At 52.0% G+C, this 20,099-nt stretch overlaps 1 protein-coding gene across 1 annotated transcript in view; it reads right to left on the reverse strand.

Annotated features, from left to right (window-relative positions):
• PHACTR3 (phosphatase and actin regulator 3) overlaps positions 1-20,099 on the reverse strand; it is a 243,048-nt gene that overhangs the window by 41,422 nt on the left and 181,527 nt on the right. Inside the window, exon 8 of the mRNA XM_087444870.1 lies at positions 4,352-4,505. Within this exon, the coding sequence (XP_087300996.1) occupies positions 4,352-4,505 (154 nt within the window). The remainder of the gene's footprint in view (positions 1-4,351; positions 4,506-20,099) is intronic.

Here is a 20,099-nt window from a genome sequence, read left to right on the forward strand (position 1 = left end):
ACCGTTATCTTGTTCATGGTGGTAACTAGTATCCCGCATAGTGTCTGGTACGTCGTAGGTATTCAGCAAAGAGCTGTTGAAAATACAACTGGATGAATATGGCCTGTCTACCAATGAAAAGAAAGGAGAAGTTTGCAAAGAGATGGAGGGGGCAGAGAGAGGATCGAGAGCGATCATCCTATCACAACTCCAGCAGGTGAGCAGGACGCTTTATTAACAAGGTGCCTTCTCCCTGTGGCTTCTCATCTGAGCCTCAGAACACCCCGACGGATGAGAGGAAGGGAGTCTCTTCTCCTTTATTCAAAAAGAACATGTACCTAGAACCTCAGACCACAGTCCAGTGGCTATCATCGGTCAGGATGAGGCAACGCTGACCTAAAGGGAAATGAACACCATCTGCTCCCAGGGCTCTGCGGACCCAGACGCTTCCCTCGCAGCAACGCTCCACAGTGACGGCAGCGTGGGAAGCACTGATTCTCCCCTGCTCTTCGTTTTACGTGCTGGGAACTGGACGTCCAGAGAGAGGCAGGGCCCTGCCTGTGGTCAGTCAGTGCTGGGCCTGCCCACCTGGCCAGGAGCCGGATCACGGCAGCCTGTGGTCAGAGCAGGGCTGGGAGCCTCCCTCACAGGCGGAGGCTGTCAGGGAGACCCTGAAGTGATAGCCGTCAAAGTCCTGATCGTGGTGGTGGCACCGAGTCCCTCACGTCATCCCAGGACGATGAGGTCTCCTCGTCACCTCCCCACCCACAGTCTGACATTCCTTCCACTGCTCAAGTAACTCCCCAGAGGTCCAAGAACTGCCCCCCCTCACTGTGGGCGAGGTCTGGGCACGTGGGTCTGGGTGGACAACCCACAGCCCACCAAGAACACCTCCAGCCGCAGCTGAGGCCAGGGCCAACGCTGGGCTTGGTACACCCCATGTGGCCGTGAATGTGGCCGTCCCAGCGCCCTCAGGTTTCCCTGCACTCCAGCTCGGGCCCCCAGCACAGCTTCATGACCACAGCTGCACTCCCCAGGAGGGGCCCTGACATGCGTCTGTGATGCCCTGGGAGGAGAGGCCTCCTGGTTGCACACACCAGGACAAAGACACGCTGTCCCCTCCCGCAGAGCTGCACCATCGCATTAAAGGCTCGGACGAGTGCAGTGGCAAATAACCACTTGTGTCATGGTTTCCCAAACTTACCTGGTCGCGGAGAACTCGCATACACCTCACGCCTGTCATCTTTTCAGGGGACCTCTGAGGGATCACGCCAGTGACAGGGGCTGACCTGAGTCTCGGGTGTCCCTGTCCTGCCTCACCCTGTGCACTGTCCTGGGATGTGCATGCCTGAGGTCAAGCCTCCTCTTCCTCTGTGACTGTCGGATCCCTTCTGAGGGATGGAGGCACCATGTTTCCCGCTCTCCCTCCCACAGCGTTTACTGAGCATCTTGTCTGTACCGAGCTCCTGAGTGGGTTCAGCCACACAGCACGAGGCCTGAGGCAGCCGCTGCTCTCCAGGGATGCACGAGCTAATGGGAGGGGTCTCCTTCATCACCCATGGCGGTACCTCTAGCAACTGCAACAGCGTCTGCTCCCATATGAGTGAAACACACATGTCGCATGACAACGTTTTGGTCAACGACGGATGGATGGCATACACCACGGTGGTCCCAGAAGATTAGTACCACAGAGCCTTGGTGCGAGCAGGCTGTACCACCCAGGTTTGTGTGAGTACACTCTATGATATTCACACAACAACAGAATCGCCTAACAACGCATTTCTCAGAATGTGTCCCCATTGTTAAGAGACATGTGACTGTAAGTACTGAATGACCAGACAGAGTGACAAACGCTTGACGGTCTGACAGTCTCGCTCCAATGTGAGGACGTTCCCTCAACCCGTCAATATCAGGGAATTGGCTAAAATGCCCCCCCCTGCCCCGCCCAGACAGTGAACTGTGGGTCTGGGTGGGGCTCAGCAATCTGTATTTTAAAAAGCTTCTCCGTGGGAGCCCTCCTCTGGGTTCGGGAGCCCCTGGTCACCACCAGGCACGGTGACAGTGATCTGTGCCTCGGGCAGCCTCGGCCACACAGCTTAGAGCTGACGTAGGAAGAGGGGCTGCGGGAACCCGGCTGCCAGCCTCACCAGCCAAACGGTGACTCCCTGAGCACCTACCGCATGGCAGGGGCTCTGCAACACACCTTCCTTCAGGACCTCCCCGAAAACTCACAATGACCTTGAACATGTCGGCACCCCACTTTACAGATGAGAAAACCAAGAGGAGGGGTAAGGTCACTTGCCCAAGGTCACCCAGCACGTCAGCACAGAGCGGGGATTCAAACCCAGGTCTGTGAGATTCCAAGCCCTCCACGACACCGCTCGGGACCCCCACGGCCTGCGGGCATGTGTGCCTCGCCGAACCCGCCCCTCTGCCATGAGCCTGGCAGCTGGTATCACCCCATTTTACAGGCAAGACACCCGAGGCCCCTGAGAATCACAGGCCCTGGGGTCTGGGCTTCTGCACACACTCACTGCCTTCCACCCTGGGCGGGGCAGGGGTGAGAACACTGAGGCCCAGGCCCCCTGGCAGGGAGCAGGAACCAGGCCCACCACCTGGGAGGAATAGCCCTGCGCCTCAGGCAGAAGAAAGACTGCCCAGAGGAGAAGTCCAAGGGACCTTCAGATCAGTGATTCTGACCTGCGATTCCGTCCCCCCAGGGGACACTTGGCAACGACTGGAGACATTTTTAGTTGTCACAGCTGCGGGCAGGGTGCTATGAGCATCTCGAGGGTAGAGCCCAGGGACGCTACTGAATGTCTTACCATGCACAGGACGGCCGCACAGGACAGTTATCCGGCCCCACATGTCAAGAGTGACCGAGTTGAGAGACCCTGCTCCAGACCCTCACTGCTCCCAGCGTGGCCCACAGACAGCAGCACTGGCGTTCCCCGGGAGCCTGTCCACACACGGACCCTCAGGCCCCACCACAGACCTGCTGAATCAGAATGTGCATTTCACAAGGTCCCTCCAGGTGACCTGGATGCAGGCGACAGGGAGGAGCGCTGACCAAGAGCACATCCACGGGACTCAGGGACAGCGCTGCTCTCGGGGCAGGCCAGCTCACCTTCAGGGCGCCATCTCTCCCTGCCGTGCAGGGCCTGCTTCTGGGGTTTAAAGAGGGAAGTGGAGGGCCGGAGAGTATCCAGGACACCGGTCCCCCCAAGCCCAGTCCTGCACGGACAGACTCATACCCCACAAGCAGGAAGAGGGAGGTGGGGAAGATCCCAGCCTGAGGGTGGCTGTGTGCCAGGATCACGTGCCCCAACCCCGTTAATATTTCTTCTCCCAACACCCACACACGAAACTTGGGGCTACCGTCTGGCCCCACTCTTTGGGGATCAGGGGAAACGGAGATGCTCCCTACTGAAGGGTCTGCTTCCCCTTCTAAAAGCCTGCTGGCGCATGCTCAGCCGCTCTCAGCTGTCTTTGTGGCAGGAATGCTGGTGAGGGCTGGGAGGCAGAAGAGGCTCTGGGTTCCGGACCCCAGCTCCTCTGGTTCTGGAAAAGCAACCTAGAGGGTCGTCAACACTTGAAAGCCGCCAGATTTTATGTTCCTGCCCCTCACTCACTGTCAAGGCATCCATGTCAGGGCATGACCGGATCCCGACAGAGCTGGGCCATGGAGACGCACAGCTCGGCGTGGTCCTGTCCCGTAGCACAGCAGATCCTAGCCAGTGACCGCCTGGGGGACCCTCGGGGGCTGTAAGGCAGAGGGCGCTCCCTCGTAGCTCTGGGTCACAGCCAGGCAGCAGATGGGTTTGACTTGGTGCACATGTAGTCCCCCCTTAATACACCGACTTCCAGCTTTTCTTGAAAAACTTAGAGGATTTGGCAATACTGGGTGCACACTCTTGCAGGAAAATGATCAGGTGGAAGTAAATAGGGACTTTCCCCCCACCTAGCCCCTGACAAGGCATGTCGTCACCACTCTGCCACTGTCCCTCCCAACCGCAACCCCTTCACTCCTTTGGGCACCTCGCTTGGCTTCTATAGAACAGTGTTCTCCACAGGGGTGATGTGCCCCACAGGGGGCATTTGGCAATGTCTGGGGACAGCGTGGGTTGTCACAGGGGGATGTAACATGCAGAGGCCAAGGATGCTGCTAAGCATCCGACAGTGCACCAGACGGCCCCCACGACAGAGACCTATCTGGTCCCAAGCGCTGACAGCAGCGAGGGTGAGAAACACTGCTGCACGCACGGCGTCTGGGAGCGCTGGGAGAGCGCAGCGGGGGAAGGCGAGGCCTCAGAGGGGTTCGGCCGCCAGGCTGGGACACGGCCTTCACTCGTGTCTACACACTGCTACTTACTTGGAGAGTTTCATTTCAATCTGCTGCCGAATTTCCTGCCTTTCTTCATCAGTCCTCCTGGGGAAAATATTCCGGTCTTCCAATTCCTGCTTGCTGGGCCGGTTCCTCAGTTTCACCGCCAAGAGCTCCTTCTTGCATTTCCTGGGCAGTGTTCCTGGGGGAGCCGTCGGAGGGAGGGAGAGAGAAGGCAAGAACACCGGTGTTAGTGTGGCGCTGGCTGGTCAATGCAGCCGCCCACCTGCTGCAGGAAGGACAGTGGACCAGAGCGGCGGTGCCTTCCCGCAGACGGTGGGCCACGCAGGGCGAGAGAGACGCCACCACCTCCCTTCTCTGAGGCCCCTCACCCGTGGCCACATGTTCCATGGGTGGAGATGGATCATACGTCCCGGGTCTCCAGGGACAGTCCTGGTTGACACTGTTATCCCAGGGTAATTACCAACAGAACCCACTTTTTCTTTCAAAAGTGTCTGAGTTTGGGTCATAACTTACAGTTACTTGACCCGCGGCAGCCCTTGCTCCCATCTCTATGTGGTCCCACTCTCCCGCTGCCCGCTGCCCTCTGGCCACATGCGTCTCCTTTCAGCTCCTAGAGAGTGTCCCACCTCAGAGTCACTGCGCCACATCTTTCCTCTGCCTACCTCCCTGCTCTGCTGGACCGTCCAGGGCTGGCCCTGAACCGTCTCCACAAAGAGGCCCAACGGCCTCCAATCACCATCGCAGGACCCTATCAATTCCTCCTTTATCTGATCTCTTGCTTGTTATTAGTTTCTCATCTGTATCCTCCACTAGACTTTAAATTCAACAACAGTCTGCTGTCCTGGGTCCTAGAATAGTGTTGACGTAGTAGGTTATCAATGAATACTGCTGGGAGAACGAACGGGTGGGTTGATTCAGGGTCTACGAGGCTGAGACTGACCCTTGTATTCTGCATGTCCAGAATCAGCTGAGTGAAAGCAGGGCACAAGTAAGATCTTAGGGAACAAAATGTTTATTTATTTATTTTTTCTTTTATCATTTTTTGTGTGTGTGAGGAAGATCAGCCCTGAGCTAACAACCAATGCCAATCCTCCTCTTTTTTGCTGAGGAAGACTGGCCCTGGGCTAACATACGTGCCCATCTTTCTCCACTTTATATGGGACGCCGCCACAGCATGGCTTGCCAAGCAGTGCATCAATGCGTGCCCGGGATCCGAACCTGCAAACCCTGGGCCGCCGAAGCAGAGCATGTGCTCTTAACTGCTACACCACCGGGCTGGCCCCAACAAAATGTTTAAATTAACCTAAGAGCAGAAATGGGGTTTGGCTGCATTCACGGGCAGAGAAGGGCACTCATCAGAGCGCTAGGGATTGGTGGTGTTCTGGTTAACTGAGCGTTCTGAATAACGGAGTCCCGACCCGCCCCTGGCAATTGCAGATGGTGACTGCAGGCAGGTAACCACAGAGTACAGTGCAGACTGCGGTTCTGAGTGTGTGGTTTTGCAGTTTTACTAGGGCATCGATTTAAATCCTGGGGGCTCAGACCATCAGCCAACACGGTCACCCCCACAGATGGAGGCAAACTTTATTTCTTAAGAAAAATGGCTCCCAAAGAAAGTCAACTCCTAGTGTGGAAATGGAAACAAAGGAAGAAATAAGTCTAATAACATGATAGTTTAACAGAAGTTTGGGAGAAAGCAAGACAGAAAAAGTTGAATTCAGCTGAGGCTTGAATTTCTAATATGAACTTGTTTGCTATGTTTTATAGAGAAAGAGAAAAACAATGACTCCAGCCTGAGTTGGTTTTAATAGCTTTATAAATGACTAGAGTCCTGTAGTTATAGAATCATAAAGAGCCTCAAGGAGTCACATACATTTTTAAGTTGGTCTTTACAGCGTGTTCTGGGGGAAACTGAAAGCTAGAGTGGCATTTACGAATTGAGGGAGTCTCAAAGGTCTCCAGACCAATCCTTCGTGAATGTCAAGGGCCTAATACAAGGCAAGAAGGGATTGCCATTTTCAGAGAACCAGAATATGCTTAACCATAAAACTACACTGAATGTGGTTTAATCGTGTTAGCTTTTGATCAAGTCTTTAAGCCTGGTGCAAATGTCTCAAGCTTGTCATTACAAATTTTAATTATATTTTTTCCTTAACTGAGAAAAAGAGCCCTTCATCAGATTTCTAGATGTAAATGAGAATTCGCTCCACACGAAATCTCTGTGCTGGGAGCAAGTCATTCTCCTCTGCTTGTCCATCCCACCTCTGTGCTCACAACCTGGGCACACACACAGTAGGGCCCCAACAAAGACTTACGGGCTGACGTCAGGTCTTCCCCAAGGTATCAGGAGGTAACCAGGGTTCGCAACTTAAAAGTCAGAAAGGGAAATTTCCAGACAAATAGCCTAAAATGAGGGCTTTTCATGAATGAGTGGCGCGTCTATACAACTGTCAGAATTAATCTGAGAGAGCACGCGTTGCCCGAGTACGCTGGCTAACCTGAGCGGGTGTGAGGCTGGGAAACAGAGGCCGGGAAACCCTTCTATCCAGCGTGGGGAGCAAGCGATCCTCCCCCAGAGCCCCCAACACGCTCACTTTCCTATCTTTTGACCCAGAAATCCCAATTTTGGGAGTCTGCCTCCCACAACGAAGGGAACAAGCACATAAAAACACACAAAAGGGTGTCCATCCAGCCCTAGTTATGCAAGTAAGAAATTAAACATAGCCTAACTATCCAACTTGCTAAATTATGGTGCTTCTATACCATCTGCATATTGTGAACCTAATAAAAATGATGGCGTGTGTGTTACTGAGGAACAAAAAAACATTCATGATACGTCGCTAAGAAAAGCAACTTAGAAAAGTAGTATGCATGTTATACACAGAAACATATTCATGTGTGTGTGTCTAATTTTGTAAGTGTATACAATCTTATTATCAATTGGCAGGGAAATGCCAGGAATCGATCGTTTTACTTATTAATTTTGGTTTTCTGTATTTTATTTTTTATCATAAACATAGTTCTTTATATAAAAATAAATAATTGTTTAAAAATAAAGAACTTTGTCAGTGACATTGGCGAAGATGGCGGAAAATTCTCTCCTTCATAAAAGCAACAAGAAAACTGGCAAAAATGGTCGGTATCAACTTTTTCAGAACTCTGTAAATTAACCAAATGGCTATAGCAACGCAGAGAGTGTTTATCCAAGAAAAACTGGCTGACTCTCGGTGAGAATGTTTTACTCTGTCCAGCCCTGTGCCCCTCTCCAGCTCTGCAGCAGCCTTGAAACACAATAGCTTGCATTCTGGATGAAGGCCAGCCGCCTGGCAGCCACTGAGGGAGCAGATGGGCCTCCTTCCCAAAGCACTGTCACCATTTGACCTGTCTGCTGGCTCCCTGAAGTCCCCACTCGCAAGGCTGTCTGTGTTGGCTCTGACGCAGAGCTGGCCCTGCCTTTTCCCCAGGGTGCATTTGTCAACAACAATATTGTCTTTCCAAGTGCAAGACTTGTTTATCTTCAGATCGGTCCTGCTTGATGGCCTGTGGAGCTCCCTAGGGGCAAAAGCCAATAAAAATCAATGCCTACGCCAGAAAATTAAGTAAATTAAAAGTAAAACCCTGATGTAAGCAGATCCAGTCCAACCCCAGCAAAGGTCGGGGGTGCCTTTCCAATGCACGGCTGACAGACGGAGCTTAGGAGGCAGGATGGGCAAGGCCAGCTCTTTCTCCCCAGTTACCAGGGTAGCCCAGACAGCCGCCGAATGGCAAAGCTCCGGGCTCCCCCTCACCACGCAGGGGGCAGCCTCCCGTGCTTGGTGCACATTGACACACCAGCACGGGTGGGACTCAGAACAGTCACCCAGCCCCGTCTTAGCAGCTCCCATGATCTACCCCAGTGGAGCAAAGGATGCTCATGGAGGATCTCAGGCTGTCAATCACTCCCTTCTTTGTAGAAGACTCTTTGTTCTCCCTGCAAGTCACCACACTAGCCTGCGATCCTCCCACCTCGATGGCCACGTCTCAGTCTCCTCGATGCTTCCTCGTCATCCCCCCACCTCGAAATGTGGGTGTGCCCCAGGACTCAATCCTCAAACCCCTCTGTCTGCACTTGCTTCCTACATGACCTCCTCTGTCCCAGGACACTAAGGGCCAAATGCTAATGGCTCGGGATCTCCCTCTCCAGCCACTCCCTCTCCCTGAACTCTAGGTTTGCATATTCAGCTCCCTTCTGGGGTCTCCACCTGCCCCTATCAGGCATCTCAATCTCAGCAAGTCCACAACCAAGCTCCTGTTTTCCTGCTGAAGAGCCGAGAAGTTAAGTGACAGAACCAAGATCTGAACCCAGGCCCGACCCCAGAGTCCATGCTCTTAACCCTGACATTCACGGATCTGCTCAGTTCAGTAGGCACCCACCATACACCTGGCCCTGAAGAGCAGAAATGAGGACCATGTGCCCCGCTGGGCCCGCTCAGCTGAAGGAGGGAGAAGGGAAGACAGGCACCGGTAATGACCTGAAACACACCACGTGTGTTTCTGTCTATTGTGCATCTTCACAACGTATCCTAATTATCTGTTTGTGTGGCTCTTTCCCTAACCATACTCATTATAAGAACTTGAAACACATCACTCAATGGAGAAAAACAAATCTGGTGAGCATCCATGGAGAGGACTCTGCCTTGTTCCCTTGTTTCCACACACAAACTCGGAAAATGTCTGAATTATGCAGGGCAGGGCAGAGTCAGTAACCCACACCAGGAAGAGTGTGTGAGGTCGAGATGAATGAAGGATTTCTGAAGGAAGCAGCATCCGAGCTGGACCCTGAAAGGTGAGACGGATTCACACCGAGGGACACGCAGCATCAGAACCTGACTTGGTTCCGTAGAAACTTGGAAACTGAAAACTTGTCTCAGGCTCCAAAGCAAAAGCAACTACATTAATTTCTGCTTCTGAGCAAGATGGAGTACCACGGACTGAATTCTCTTTCCCACTCAAAAATAAAGTCAAAATATACGAAATGATGGTTTTCAGGACACTAGAAAGGACGTGATCCTTGAGAGATGGGACTCAAATAAAGTGAGCCCTAGGCCGCCCAGCTTACTGCCTCTGGAGGGTTTCTAGCTCATGGATGGCAGAGAGGAACCAGGAAGAGCCTGGGAAACTCCCTGAGGTGAGAAGATGAAGTTGAGAGACGAAGGAGACCACGGCAGCTCGAGTCTGCAGGACAGAGAATTGGAGAGGAGACAGTCGCACACAGAGAACCCAACAGTCCTGCAGAGCCAAATGGTGAATTTAAGCCTAAAAACATCAATAACAACATTAAGTGTAAACAGTCTGAATACCCTAATTAAAGGCAAAAATTCTCAGAATGGATAAAAAAGCAAGACCAAACTATATCCTGCCTACAAAACATGCACTTTAAATAAAAGACACAAGTAAATTAAACGTACAAGGGGAAAAGATGTACCATTCTGAGACTAACTGAAAGAAAGCTGAAGGGGTAGGTTAATATTAGGCAAGGTAGAGTTCAGAGCAGAGGACCTCATCGGGGATAAAGAGGGTTGTCTCACAACGACAAAGGGACAACTTCATCAGGAGGGCAGAACAACCCTAAATATTTATGAACCTATTGAGAGGTTCAAATACATAAAGCAAAAACTTATAGAACTGAGGGAAGAAATAGATAAATCTATAATTACAGTTGGAGATTTCAAAACCCCTAAGTAATTGATAGAACACGTGGACAGGAAATGTGTAAGGATATGGAAGACATGAACAACACTTTCAAGCAATTTGATCTGGTTAACATTTATAAAAACACTCTGCCTCACAACAGAAGAACACACATTCTTCCCAAGTGCACATGCAACATTTACCAAGACAGACCACATTCTGGGCGATAAAACACATCTCAACAAATTTAAAAGCACTGAAGTCATACAAAATATGTTCTCTGATCAGAGTGGAATTAAATTGGAAATCAATAACAAAAAGATCTCTAGAAAAACACTCAAATCTTTGGAAACTAAATAAAAAACTTCTGAATAACCTATAGTTCCAAGAAGGAATCAAAAGGGAAATTAGAAAGTATTTTGAAGTAAATAAAAATACAACGTATCAAAATGACATTGAGGCAAAATTTACAGCATTAAATGCCTGTACTAGAAAAGAAGAAAGGTCTCAAACCAATGACCTCAGATTCCATCTTAAGAAACCAGAAAAAGAAGAGCAAATTAAATCCAATGAAGTAGAAAGAAAGGAAGAATGATCAGAGTAGAAGTGAAATCAAAACTAGAAAAACAATAAAGAAAATAATTGAAACCAAAAGCTGGTTCTTTGAGAAGGGCAATAAAATTGATAAAACTCTAGCCAGACATATCAGGTGAGGGACAGACAGACAGACATATCACCAACATCAGGAATTCCACCTGATTCTACATAAACTACCAGGGCCCACTCAAGAAGAAACATATAACCAGAATAGACCCATATCTATTAAAGAAATAGAATTTATAGTTAAAAACCTTCCTCCACATCCCAAAAATTCCTGCAGGCCCAAATGGATGCATTGATGAATTCTATGAAACATGTAAGAATAAATAATATCAGTTCTATACAAATTATTTCAGAACATTAAAAAGAACGGAATTCTTTAAAACTCATGCTATAAGGCTAGAATTTACCGTGGTGTCAAAACCAGAAAAGATATTAGAAGGAAAAAAACCTAAGACTAATAGCCCTCATGAACATGGATGTAAAATTCTAGACAAAATTCTGGCAAATCAAATTTGATAATTTATAAAAATGATAATACATCATGACCACCTGGGGCGCAAGGTGGTTTATCATGTGAAAAGCAATCAATGTAATTTGCCAAATAACAAACTTAAAAAAGTAAAAAACATATGATTACCTCAATAGACCACGCTTTGACTATAGAGTGCTCGCCCTGACTATCAGAGCTGAAAGGGGCCCACCAGGCTCTCCCCAACTCCCCTCACCAGTGAATTAATGAGAGGGACAGTGAAGTTCATGGAGACGTGTGATGTCCCAGGTCACAGCTGACAGCAGAGAGCAAGTTGGCTGCTCTCTGGTTCAGAGAAGTAGGTTCTCTCACTCGGCTACAAAAATAATGCACACTCATTGCAAACAACTTCAGCCTGACAGCAGCACTAAGAGGAGACAGGTCCCCTTTCCCCACTCACATCTCCCCTCCAGGAGAAACCACCACTAATGCTTTGCGACATCCATTTCCCCACCTAGTTCTATACAATGAACAACGTACAGACTCCCACTTAACTCTTACGTGTTACGAAAGTGGGTTCCTACTGCACACAGTAGCCTGCAAGGGGCTGTCTCGCTCACCCCACGTCTGGCTCTGGTTCCAAATCAGGATGAGCTGATCCAGCTCTTTCCTTCGAATGGCTGCAAGTGATCCCGGAGTGGGGATGCCACGTAATCTCATCACCTGTTGATCTGGCCCACCATGAATGGACATCTCGGTTAGTGTTTGTTTCTGCTCTTTTAACCAAAGCTGCAGGGACTGTGCTCATTCCCGTATTTCCCCGCACATACACGAATATTCCCAGCAGCTGGTCCCTGGAGAGGGGAGAATTCCTGAGCCACGGCTGCTGTTCATTGTAGGTTTTCACAGGCACTCCTTTTGCCACTCCACCCTGATTCCTTGGCTCACTGTTGATTCCAGAACTACAGTCTTGGGTGCCCTCTTGGGGAGGAGGAGGAAACGTAAATGGGGTCGTGTATAAATAAGAACATAAGGCTGAGAGGCTCTGGAGTTAAAAATAAACTTGCCATGAGTATCGTTTCCTCAATTAGACACACTTTGGAATTTATCCTAAGGACATAACTACGGAGATGCACAAAGTCTGAGCTACGAGAAGGCGCATCCCCATGTTACCAATGCAGCCGATTCCCATCCCAAACTGCACGTCCAGACTGGCAATCTGGACTCAGGGGGCTCAGGCCGCATGAGTTGATGTGCATGAGGCTTTGGCGTTTGAAGGAAGAGGAGGAACGGATGGGTGCAGGAGAGCAAGGAGGAGGGCAGGGCTTCCCCCGCCTGCCCACGTCCTGGCTGCACAAGCCCCGCATGAGAGCAGCCTGGAGCCTGTCTCGGCACAGGCAGTGACACGCTGGGGCCACCTGTCATCTGCCGTGAAGTTTTCATTTCAGATATTATACTTGTTAATTCTAGAATTTGCATTTGGTTCTCTTTTATAGTTTCTGTTTCTCTGCTAAGATTCTCCATCTGTTCATTCATCTTGTCCTTTAAGATCCTGAACATACTCATAACCACCACGGGTCTATTTTGGTTCTGAACATGGTCCTTTACTCCACGACACGCTCCTCCCTCCTAAGGCTTGGTCTTCCTGGGGTTTCAAGAGACTGTCTGCGGTACTCATCGGGGTCTCTCGATGGTCTGAGTTGGACTAGATCCCCCAGTACCCCTGACCTCTAGTATCACGGTTCAGCTCTCACTCCCACAGGTGACCCTTGCTAAGCCTCGGGGGTCCTGCCAGCACAGGCACACCCCAGCCCTCGGCCAACTGAATCTGCACACAAGTTTCTGGGGCCCCCTTTACACAACTCCCTCTTCTCCAGTCCCCTGTCCTACAATTCCCGCTGCTTCAGCAGTCCAGAAGTGCAACCTCCACCTGCTCATCCCAGTGAGACCACCACCCTGCTTGGAGGCCAGCTCCTTGCACCCCCGCAGGGAGATGCTCCAAGCAGAAAGCCAGACAATCAGTTGTGGGGCTCACTCTGTGTCTCCTGTCTTCCAAGGGTGACAGTCCTGCATTGCTTGCTGTTCAGTGCCCCCAACAGTGGCCTCCTACACTGTGTCCAGTTTCGTAGCTGGTTTTAGGGGGAGGACAGCCGACTTTGCTCTGTCAAGGCTAAAAACAGCAGTGGCTGACCCCTCCTAAAAACAATAGTGACACTGTTATAACTGCTGCTGCCAGACCCTCGGAGTCTTGAGGGCATGGACTCTCCCTGCCCATCTCTCCCCTCCATGCCTGACACATGGTATGTGACCAATATTTTCTGAAGGAATAAATAAGAGTGTGACGGGGGTACGGCAGGGGATTGTTGTGGCTTGAATGTCTGGAAGCATGGCAAGAACATTAACTAAGACTGGGGACCTGGGAGGTTGAGCGGGTTTCCTGGGCAAAGGAATGGCACAGGCTTTGGCTCTTGTGGAGTTGGGGCCTCGACAGGGACACAAGCAATGGACAGATGGATGCACGGGGCTTCTGCATCAGAGAGCCCTGGAGCCAGGGATGAAGATTTGAGACTGTCCACTTATAGGGAGAAGCTGTGGGGACAGCATGTGAGGATGAGCCGGGAGAGGGAGCACGGAGCTGGGAAAGGGAGAGGCAGGGGTGGTGGCACACCCATGTGAGGGGCCGGTCGGGAAGAGAACCATGAGTGGAGAGGGGAGGGAGCCACAGTGAGGGCAGGGAGCCAAGAATGGAGGAGAGGCTGCCAGGGAGCCCAGCCCCTGACCCAGGGGCCTCAGGGAAGGGAAGTCACCCTTCCTCCTGCCTGTCGGGGTTCCTGAATTCCCGCAGCCTGCTGTTCTAAGATCACTGCTCCAACCCTTCCAGGAAACCACACTGTGGGTCAACGCGGCTGCTAAAATCATTTCAGCCTCATCTTTCTCATCAATCCTGTTCAGAAAAAAGACATCGGGCCCCGCACTTTGTAAGAAATCTCAAATAACCTGAAAGGGGAATGCTGAGGCAGGCGTTCTGTGCTGACAACTTTCTCCAGGGAAGGACACACCTTTTGGTATGTACTTCAAATGTGAGCTAGGACTGCAATTTTACTAAATAATTCTCTGGATCCCTGTTAATTCCACATCCCCCAAGTTCTCTGGAATCTGGTTTCTGGAAAAAGCGTTGCTGCCTGTCACCAAAAGGAAAGCCAGGGTGCTCTTCTTTGTCTAGTAGCTGTGTACAGACAGGGAGGGTGTGGAAGTCAGGGCCTGTGTCTGGGGCGCTGAGTTCCAGCCCAGACCCACACACACTGGCCGTAGAGTCCAAACCAGCCATTTAATCTCCTGGGCCTCCATTTTGTCATCTGTGAAATGGGGTGACAGAACCCAGCCCAGGTCACACCACTTCACTCATCGCTGAGGACCTATTATGGTCCCGGGCACTGTCTTGAGTATGATACAGAAGTGAGCCACAGTGCCTGACCCAAAGGAACTAAGAATCTGAGACAGGGACAAAGCACGTCATCTGAAACCTGGCCCCCTCCCAGAGGACGGGAGGTACCTGTGGCCACTCAGCCACCCCAGGCAAAAGAAAGGGTGGCTTTCAGACCAGGGCTCTGCTCCTCCTCTGAGACACAGAGCACCTGGGGTCCCATTACAACGCAGACCCTGATTCAGCACGTCGGGGTGGAACCCGAGACTGCGTTTCTAAGCTCCCAGGGGATGCTGATGCTGCTGGCTGAGGCTTGGGACCCTTCTCTCCTCCTCAGCTCCTCCTGGGCAGGGGTCTCTGGTGCCACTGAGGTCAGCCCCCAAAGATGTCCATGTCCTGATCCCAGAACCTGTGAGTACGTCACCTGACACAGCAAAAGGACTTTGCAGATGTGACTAAGGACCTTGAGATGAGGAGATGATCCTGGATTAACCAGGGGACCCAATGTAATCAACAAGGATCTTTATAAGTGAAAGAGGGAGGCAGGAGAGTCAGCGTCAGAGCGATGTGGTGTGAGCAAGACACCACTAGCCACTGCCAGCTTTGAAGATGGAAGAAGGGGCCAGGAGCCTCCGTGTAGGCAGCACGGAGAGACGGAAAAGGCAAAGAAACAAACTTTCCCCTAGTTCTTAGGAGGAACACAGCCCTGCTGACAGCTTTATTTTATCCCAGTGAGACTCTCCAGGATTATAAAATTATAAATTTGTCTTGTTTTAAGCCACCAAGTTTGTGGCAATTTGTAACAGCAGCAAGAAAGACTATTACAGTCCCTGAAACCTCTCACATCTGACCTGTACCCTCCCCATGTCTGTGTGGCCCCCATCATCCTTCTCCCGGCTGCTGCTGCCCCTAACCCCTGTCTGCCCTTACTCCCTCCCTCTCGTTCTCACCACGGCAGACGGAGCCATCGTCCTAAAACACAAAGAAAAGCCTATCGAGGCCTGGCTTAGAAACCTTCACCTCTTAAATATTTTCTTTAGGTGAAGAGTGAAATTGCTGGTGAGGTAGACAAGGCCCTGCGTAGCCCAGCCCCTGCCAGCCGTCTCTCTGTACTCTGGCCCCATCTTCTTCCTGTGAGTCCCCTGAAAGCCAGCTTCCTTTCACCCCAGGACCCCTGGACGCCTTGCTCCCCGGGCCTGGAACACTCCTACCTTCTCAGCTCCCCCTCCTCTGGACCGCAGTTCAGTTTCCCTCACCCAAGGAAGCCGTCCACTGCACCTTGTCCTGGCGTCCTACACCTCCGTCACGGGCCCGCGGGGGGCGCCCTCTCCATCAGGGCACTTGTGTCTGCAGGTGTACTTTACATGCTCATCGTGAGGTTATTTAACATCAACTCTCTACGGTGCATTGACTGCAAAGTGGCCACTATTCTCCTCTTTGCCTACAGAAAGGTGGCATCCATTTTCCCACCCACTGAATCTGTGACAGCCTCAGGACTTGGTTTTGCTAATAGAAGGGGCGTGAGTGACGTGAGCAGACAGGAGAGATGCGTGTCTTCTGCTTGCTTTCACTCTCGCGAGGTTCGGTACTGCTGCCATCATAACCGTGAATTATAAAAATAACGTGTGTTTGATTATAAAAGTCCTGCATACTTCCTTTAAATACAGACAGGTGACCATACCGATGGCCACAGCCTATGAGGACATCTATGTGGGGCACACAGAGGGACCCCCATCAGCACCTGTTAACTGCATAGAGAGGGACCTCCATCAGCACCTATACACTGCGTAGACTCCATAAACACCTGTTAACCACATAGGACGACCTCCATCAGCACCTGTTAACTGCATAGAGCGGGACCTCCATCAGCACCTATACACTGCGTAGACTCCATAAACACCTGTTAACCACATAGGACGACCTCCATCAGCACCTGTTAACTGCATAGAGAGGGACCTCCATCAGCACCTGTTAACTGCATAGAGAGGGACCTCCATCAGTACTTGTTAACCGCAGAGAGGGACCTCCATCAGCACCTGTTAACTGCACAGAGAGACTCCATAAACACCTGTCCGCTGCACAGAGGGGCCTCCAGCAGCACCTGGCCACTGCTGGGCGGTGCTCAGCCCCGTGCCGAGCACGCTGCCCACCTCCTCTTGTTTCATCCTCATGCCAAGTCCATCTGCCCTAGAACACTTTTGCCCCGAGGTGGCCTCCTGGGCCAGCACAGGTCCCCCTGTTCATCAGAAGGACAGATATGAGTAGGAGGCCAGGTGCAGCCCTTGAGCGGCCAGGGGCGATCTCACATAATTGAGTCCTCAGGTTCTCAAAGTAATTCTCTAAGGGAGGCTACCACATCCTTTTCTGAGGGGAAACTGAGGCTCCAGGAGAAGAGAGAGCCCCAAGGCTATGCTGGGGCCTGAGTGGGTAAACTGAGCGGCCAGGGAGAGCTGAGAGCCCAGAGCCAGGTCAGGGCCCCCCTAGAGGCCAAGAAGCCTCCGCTCCACAGCGGGCGTGCCCCCAGCTGGGGGATGAGCAGGACGAGGAGACAGAGGCCCCTTCCTGGTCCCCTGCTGTGGAGGGTCTCAGTGTGGGGAGAGGGCAGATGAAACAGTGAGTCAACGAGAAGTCTTGACTACCATGGGGAAGGATATTCTGACTTCAGAATCAAATAGCATTTGTGACTTCAAGGCTATGAGATGTGTGGTTACCTCTGTGAACAGCAATGTCACGTGTCCCCTGGGTTTCACCAGAGCAGGGGATGAAGAGGGAGGGTGGGACACAAGATGTGGCTCTGAGATCATCCCAGAACACCTGACGCTCACCTGACCCACACTCGGACCACTGACTGTCTCCCTCACAGACACGACAAAGCTTTGCTCACCACGTATGCAGGAGGTGCTCAATAAATGCTCCTGTGGACTGTGGGGCCCCTGGTTGACGGTGAGCCAGGCACAGCTCCCCTCGTGAGCTCACAGCACCAGCACAGGGCTCCCCCTTCCTCTCCCCTGCATTCTCTCTCTCAGCCAGCAGCCCCATCGCCCCCGGCACAGGCCCCGCGGCAGCACCCACACCCAGCTCCTGCTAGTTCCTCCTCTCTCAGCCTCCCAGACCCCAGCGTCACAGACTGAACTGTGTCTCCCCAAAATTCACATGTTGAAGCCCTAACCACAGTGTGACTGTATGTGGAGACGGGGCTGTAGGGAGGGGAATCAGGGTAAAAGCGGTCACAGGGTGGGGCTCTGATCCCATAGGACTGGTGTCCTTAGAAGGAGAGGAGGGGACGCAGAGCTCGCTGGAGCTCTCCTCGGGCCCACACAGGAGAGGCCACGTGAGGACAGCGAGAAGGCTGCCGTCTACAAGCCAGGAAGAGAGATCTCCGCAGAAACCTGCCCCAAGGCACCCTGATCTCAGAATTCCAGCCTCTAGAACTGCAAGAAATAAATGTCTGTGCTCTCAGCTGCCCAGTCTGTGCTGCCCTGTCACGGCAGCCCGAGCCGACCGCGACGCCCATCAGCCGTGCTCGGCAGCCCCCACGCCCCTCCCAGGCCGGGCCAGGCCAGGGCCCTTCTCACGGCCCTCTCCCGGCTTCCTCTGGGAGCCCACCCTCCCACCACAGCCGGGGCCCGTTTCTGAAGCAGGAGTCAGGAGCAGCAGCATCAGACCTGCACCCTAGAAACATCCCTGTGGGTCTTCGGCTGCAGTGGCTCCTTGCACTGCTTCCTGCCGACAAGAGCAGCCAGAGCAGCCAACACTTAATGACCGCCTGCTGTATGCCAGGCACAGGGCTGAGCCCTGGTTTGCATGCTTTTCTCTGTCACCCCCCACAGCCCCATGAGGCAGGCATGAGGATTTGCTTTTCCTGTTTGCAGATGAGGACATCGAGGCACAGAGACATTAACTCCCTGCCCCAGGTCACACAGCTAGGAGGTGGGGGACTCGGGCCGGCCCTCAGAGGCTCCGCATTTTGACACCTTTTGAATGCCAAAGTTCTTCTTATCCTGATAGAACAAGTCTCTCTCCCTGGCCATTCCCAGGTCCCAGGCGGGGTTCCATAATAACCATACTACGTCGTGCGTCTCATGCGTCTTGGCTCAAGCTGGGCTCCACTTGGAAGGCCCATCGCCTTTCACCTCAGCAATCACACACCTCCTTTGAAGATTCTGATTCTCAACCCTGACCACAAGTTAGGATCAGCTGGTGTGTTGGTCAAGGTTCTCCAGAGAAAGAGAACCAGGATATAGACACACATAACACACATATGACATATAACATATATGTGTGCATGGTGCATATGTGTATACATATATATGTATAATGCATATACACATATGTATACATGTGTATATTGTGTGTTTTAAGAGGTTCATTTTAAGGAACTGGCTCATGCAATTATGGGTCTGGCAAGTCTATACTCTGCAGGGCAGGCCGGCAGGCTGGAGACTCAGGCAGGAGCTGAGGATGCCGTCTTGAGGCAGAATTTCTTCTTCACTGGGAAACCTCGGATTTTGCTCTTGAGGCCTTTCAATATATTGAATGAGGCCCACCCACATTATTGAGGAAAATCCCCTTTTATGGAAAGTCACTGATTGCAGATGTTAACCACCTCTACCAAACACCTTCACAGCGACCCTTAGATTGGTGTTTGACTAACTAGCTGGGTTCGCCCGCCCAGCCCTGTGGACACATAAGATAGCACACACCCGGGACGCTGTAAAGGGCTGAGGCCCGGACCTGATGCCCCAAGATTTTGATGGAATTCCTCCAAGCTGGGACGTGCATCTGTGCTTTTCAAGTAAGCAACTGGCCTGAGAGCTGCTACTTTTAGATGTAGAAATCACGTCTTCTTTGCTTGTGCCCAACCTGGGACTCGCCCCTCCATCCTGAAATCGCCTCTTTGCGGGTCCAGCCTCCCCTACATGCTGTGAGCACCTGCAGGCTGGAGTCCTGGCCTGTACCGCTGTGTTCACTGCACCAGCGCAGCGCCTCGCACCCAGGAGGCACCCAAAAATGTTTGCTGGTGAACGGTGGGGTTGCACCCACGGCTGCAGAGCTAGAGAGACCTGTGGTCAAAATGGGCAAGTTCCTTCCCCTCTCTTTGCCTTGACGTCCTCAACTGTAAAAAGGGACAACAGTCCCTGCCTCGTCAGGCTGTCACGGGGAACGGGTGAGAGAACGCAGGAGACAAGCTCAGCAAAGAACCTGGTACGCAGTCACAGCTGAAGAAAAAGTAGCTCTGTTGCGGCAGATTAGCACTGGGTCTGTGACTCCCACTCCCACAGCCCTGCTGCTTGGTGCTCAGCGAGAACCACCCAGACCCTCACAGGCTCCACCAGGGAGGGCCCACCAGTTGTCCCAGTGGCCGGGTCTCCAGAGCATCCTGCATCCCACTGACCGTCTACGGCGCCACCTAGCGTCCACGGCGGATATAGCTGGGTTTCCAGGTAATTTCACCCTCAGAGCCCTGTGGGCAAGCACAGGCAGTAACTGCAGCCTATGATGAGGACAGGTGAGCCCTCACCTCACTACAGGTGACTCTCCACTTCACAGGAGGAGTCACTGCAAGGGGACTTTCAGTGCACCCTCCGACGCATTTAAAACAGGAT

Source organism: Ceratotherium simum, chromosome 21, assembly GCF_057802395.1.
Source record: "Ceratotherium simum simum isolate JZ-2026a chromosome 21, ASM5780239v1, whole genome shotgun sequence".
In the NCBI taxonomy this organism is placed as follows: Eukaryota; Metazoa; Chordata; class Mammalia; order Perissodactyla; family Rhinocerotidae; genus Ceratotherium; species Ceratotherium simum.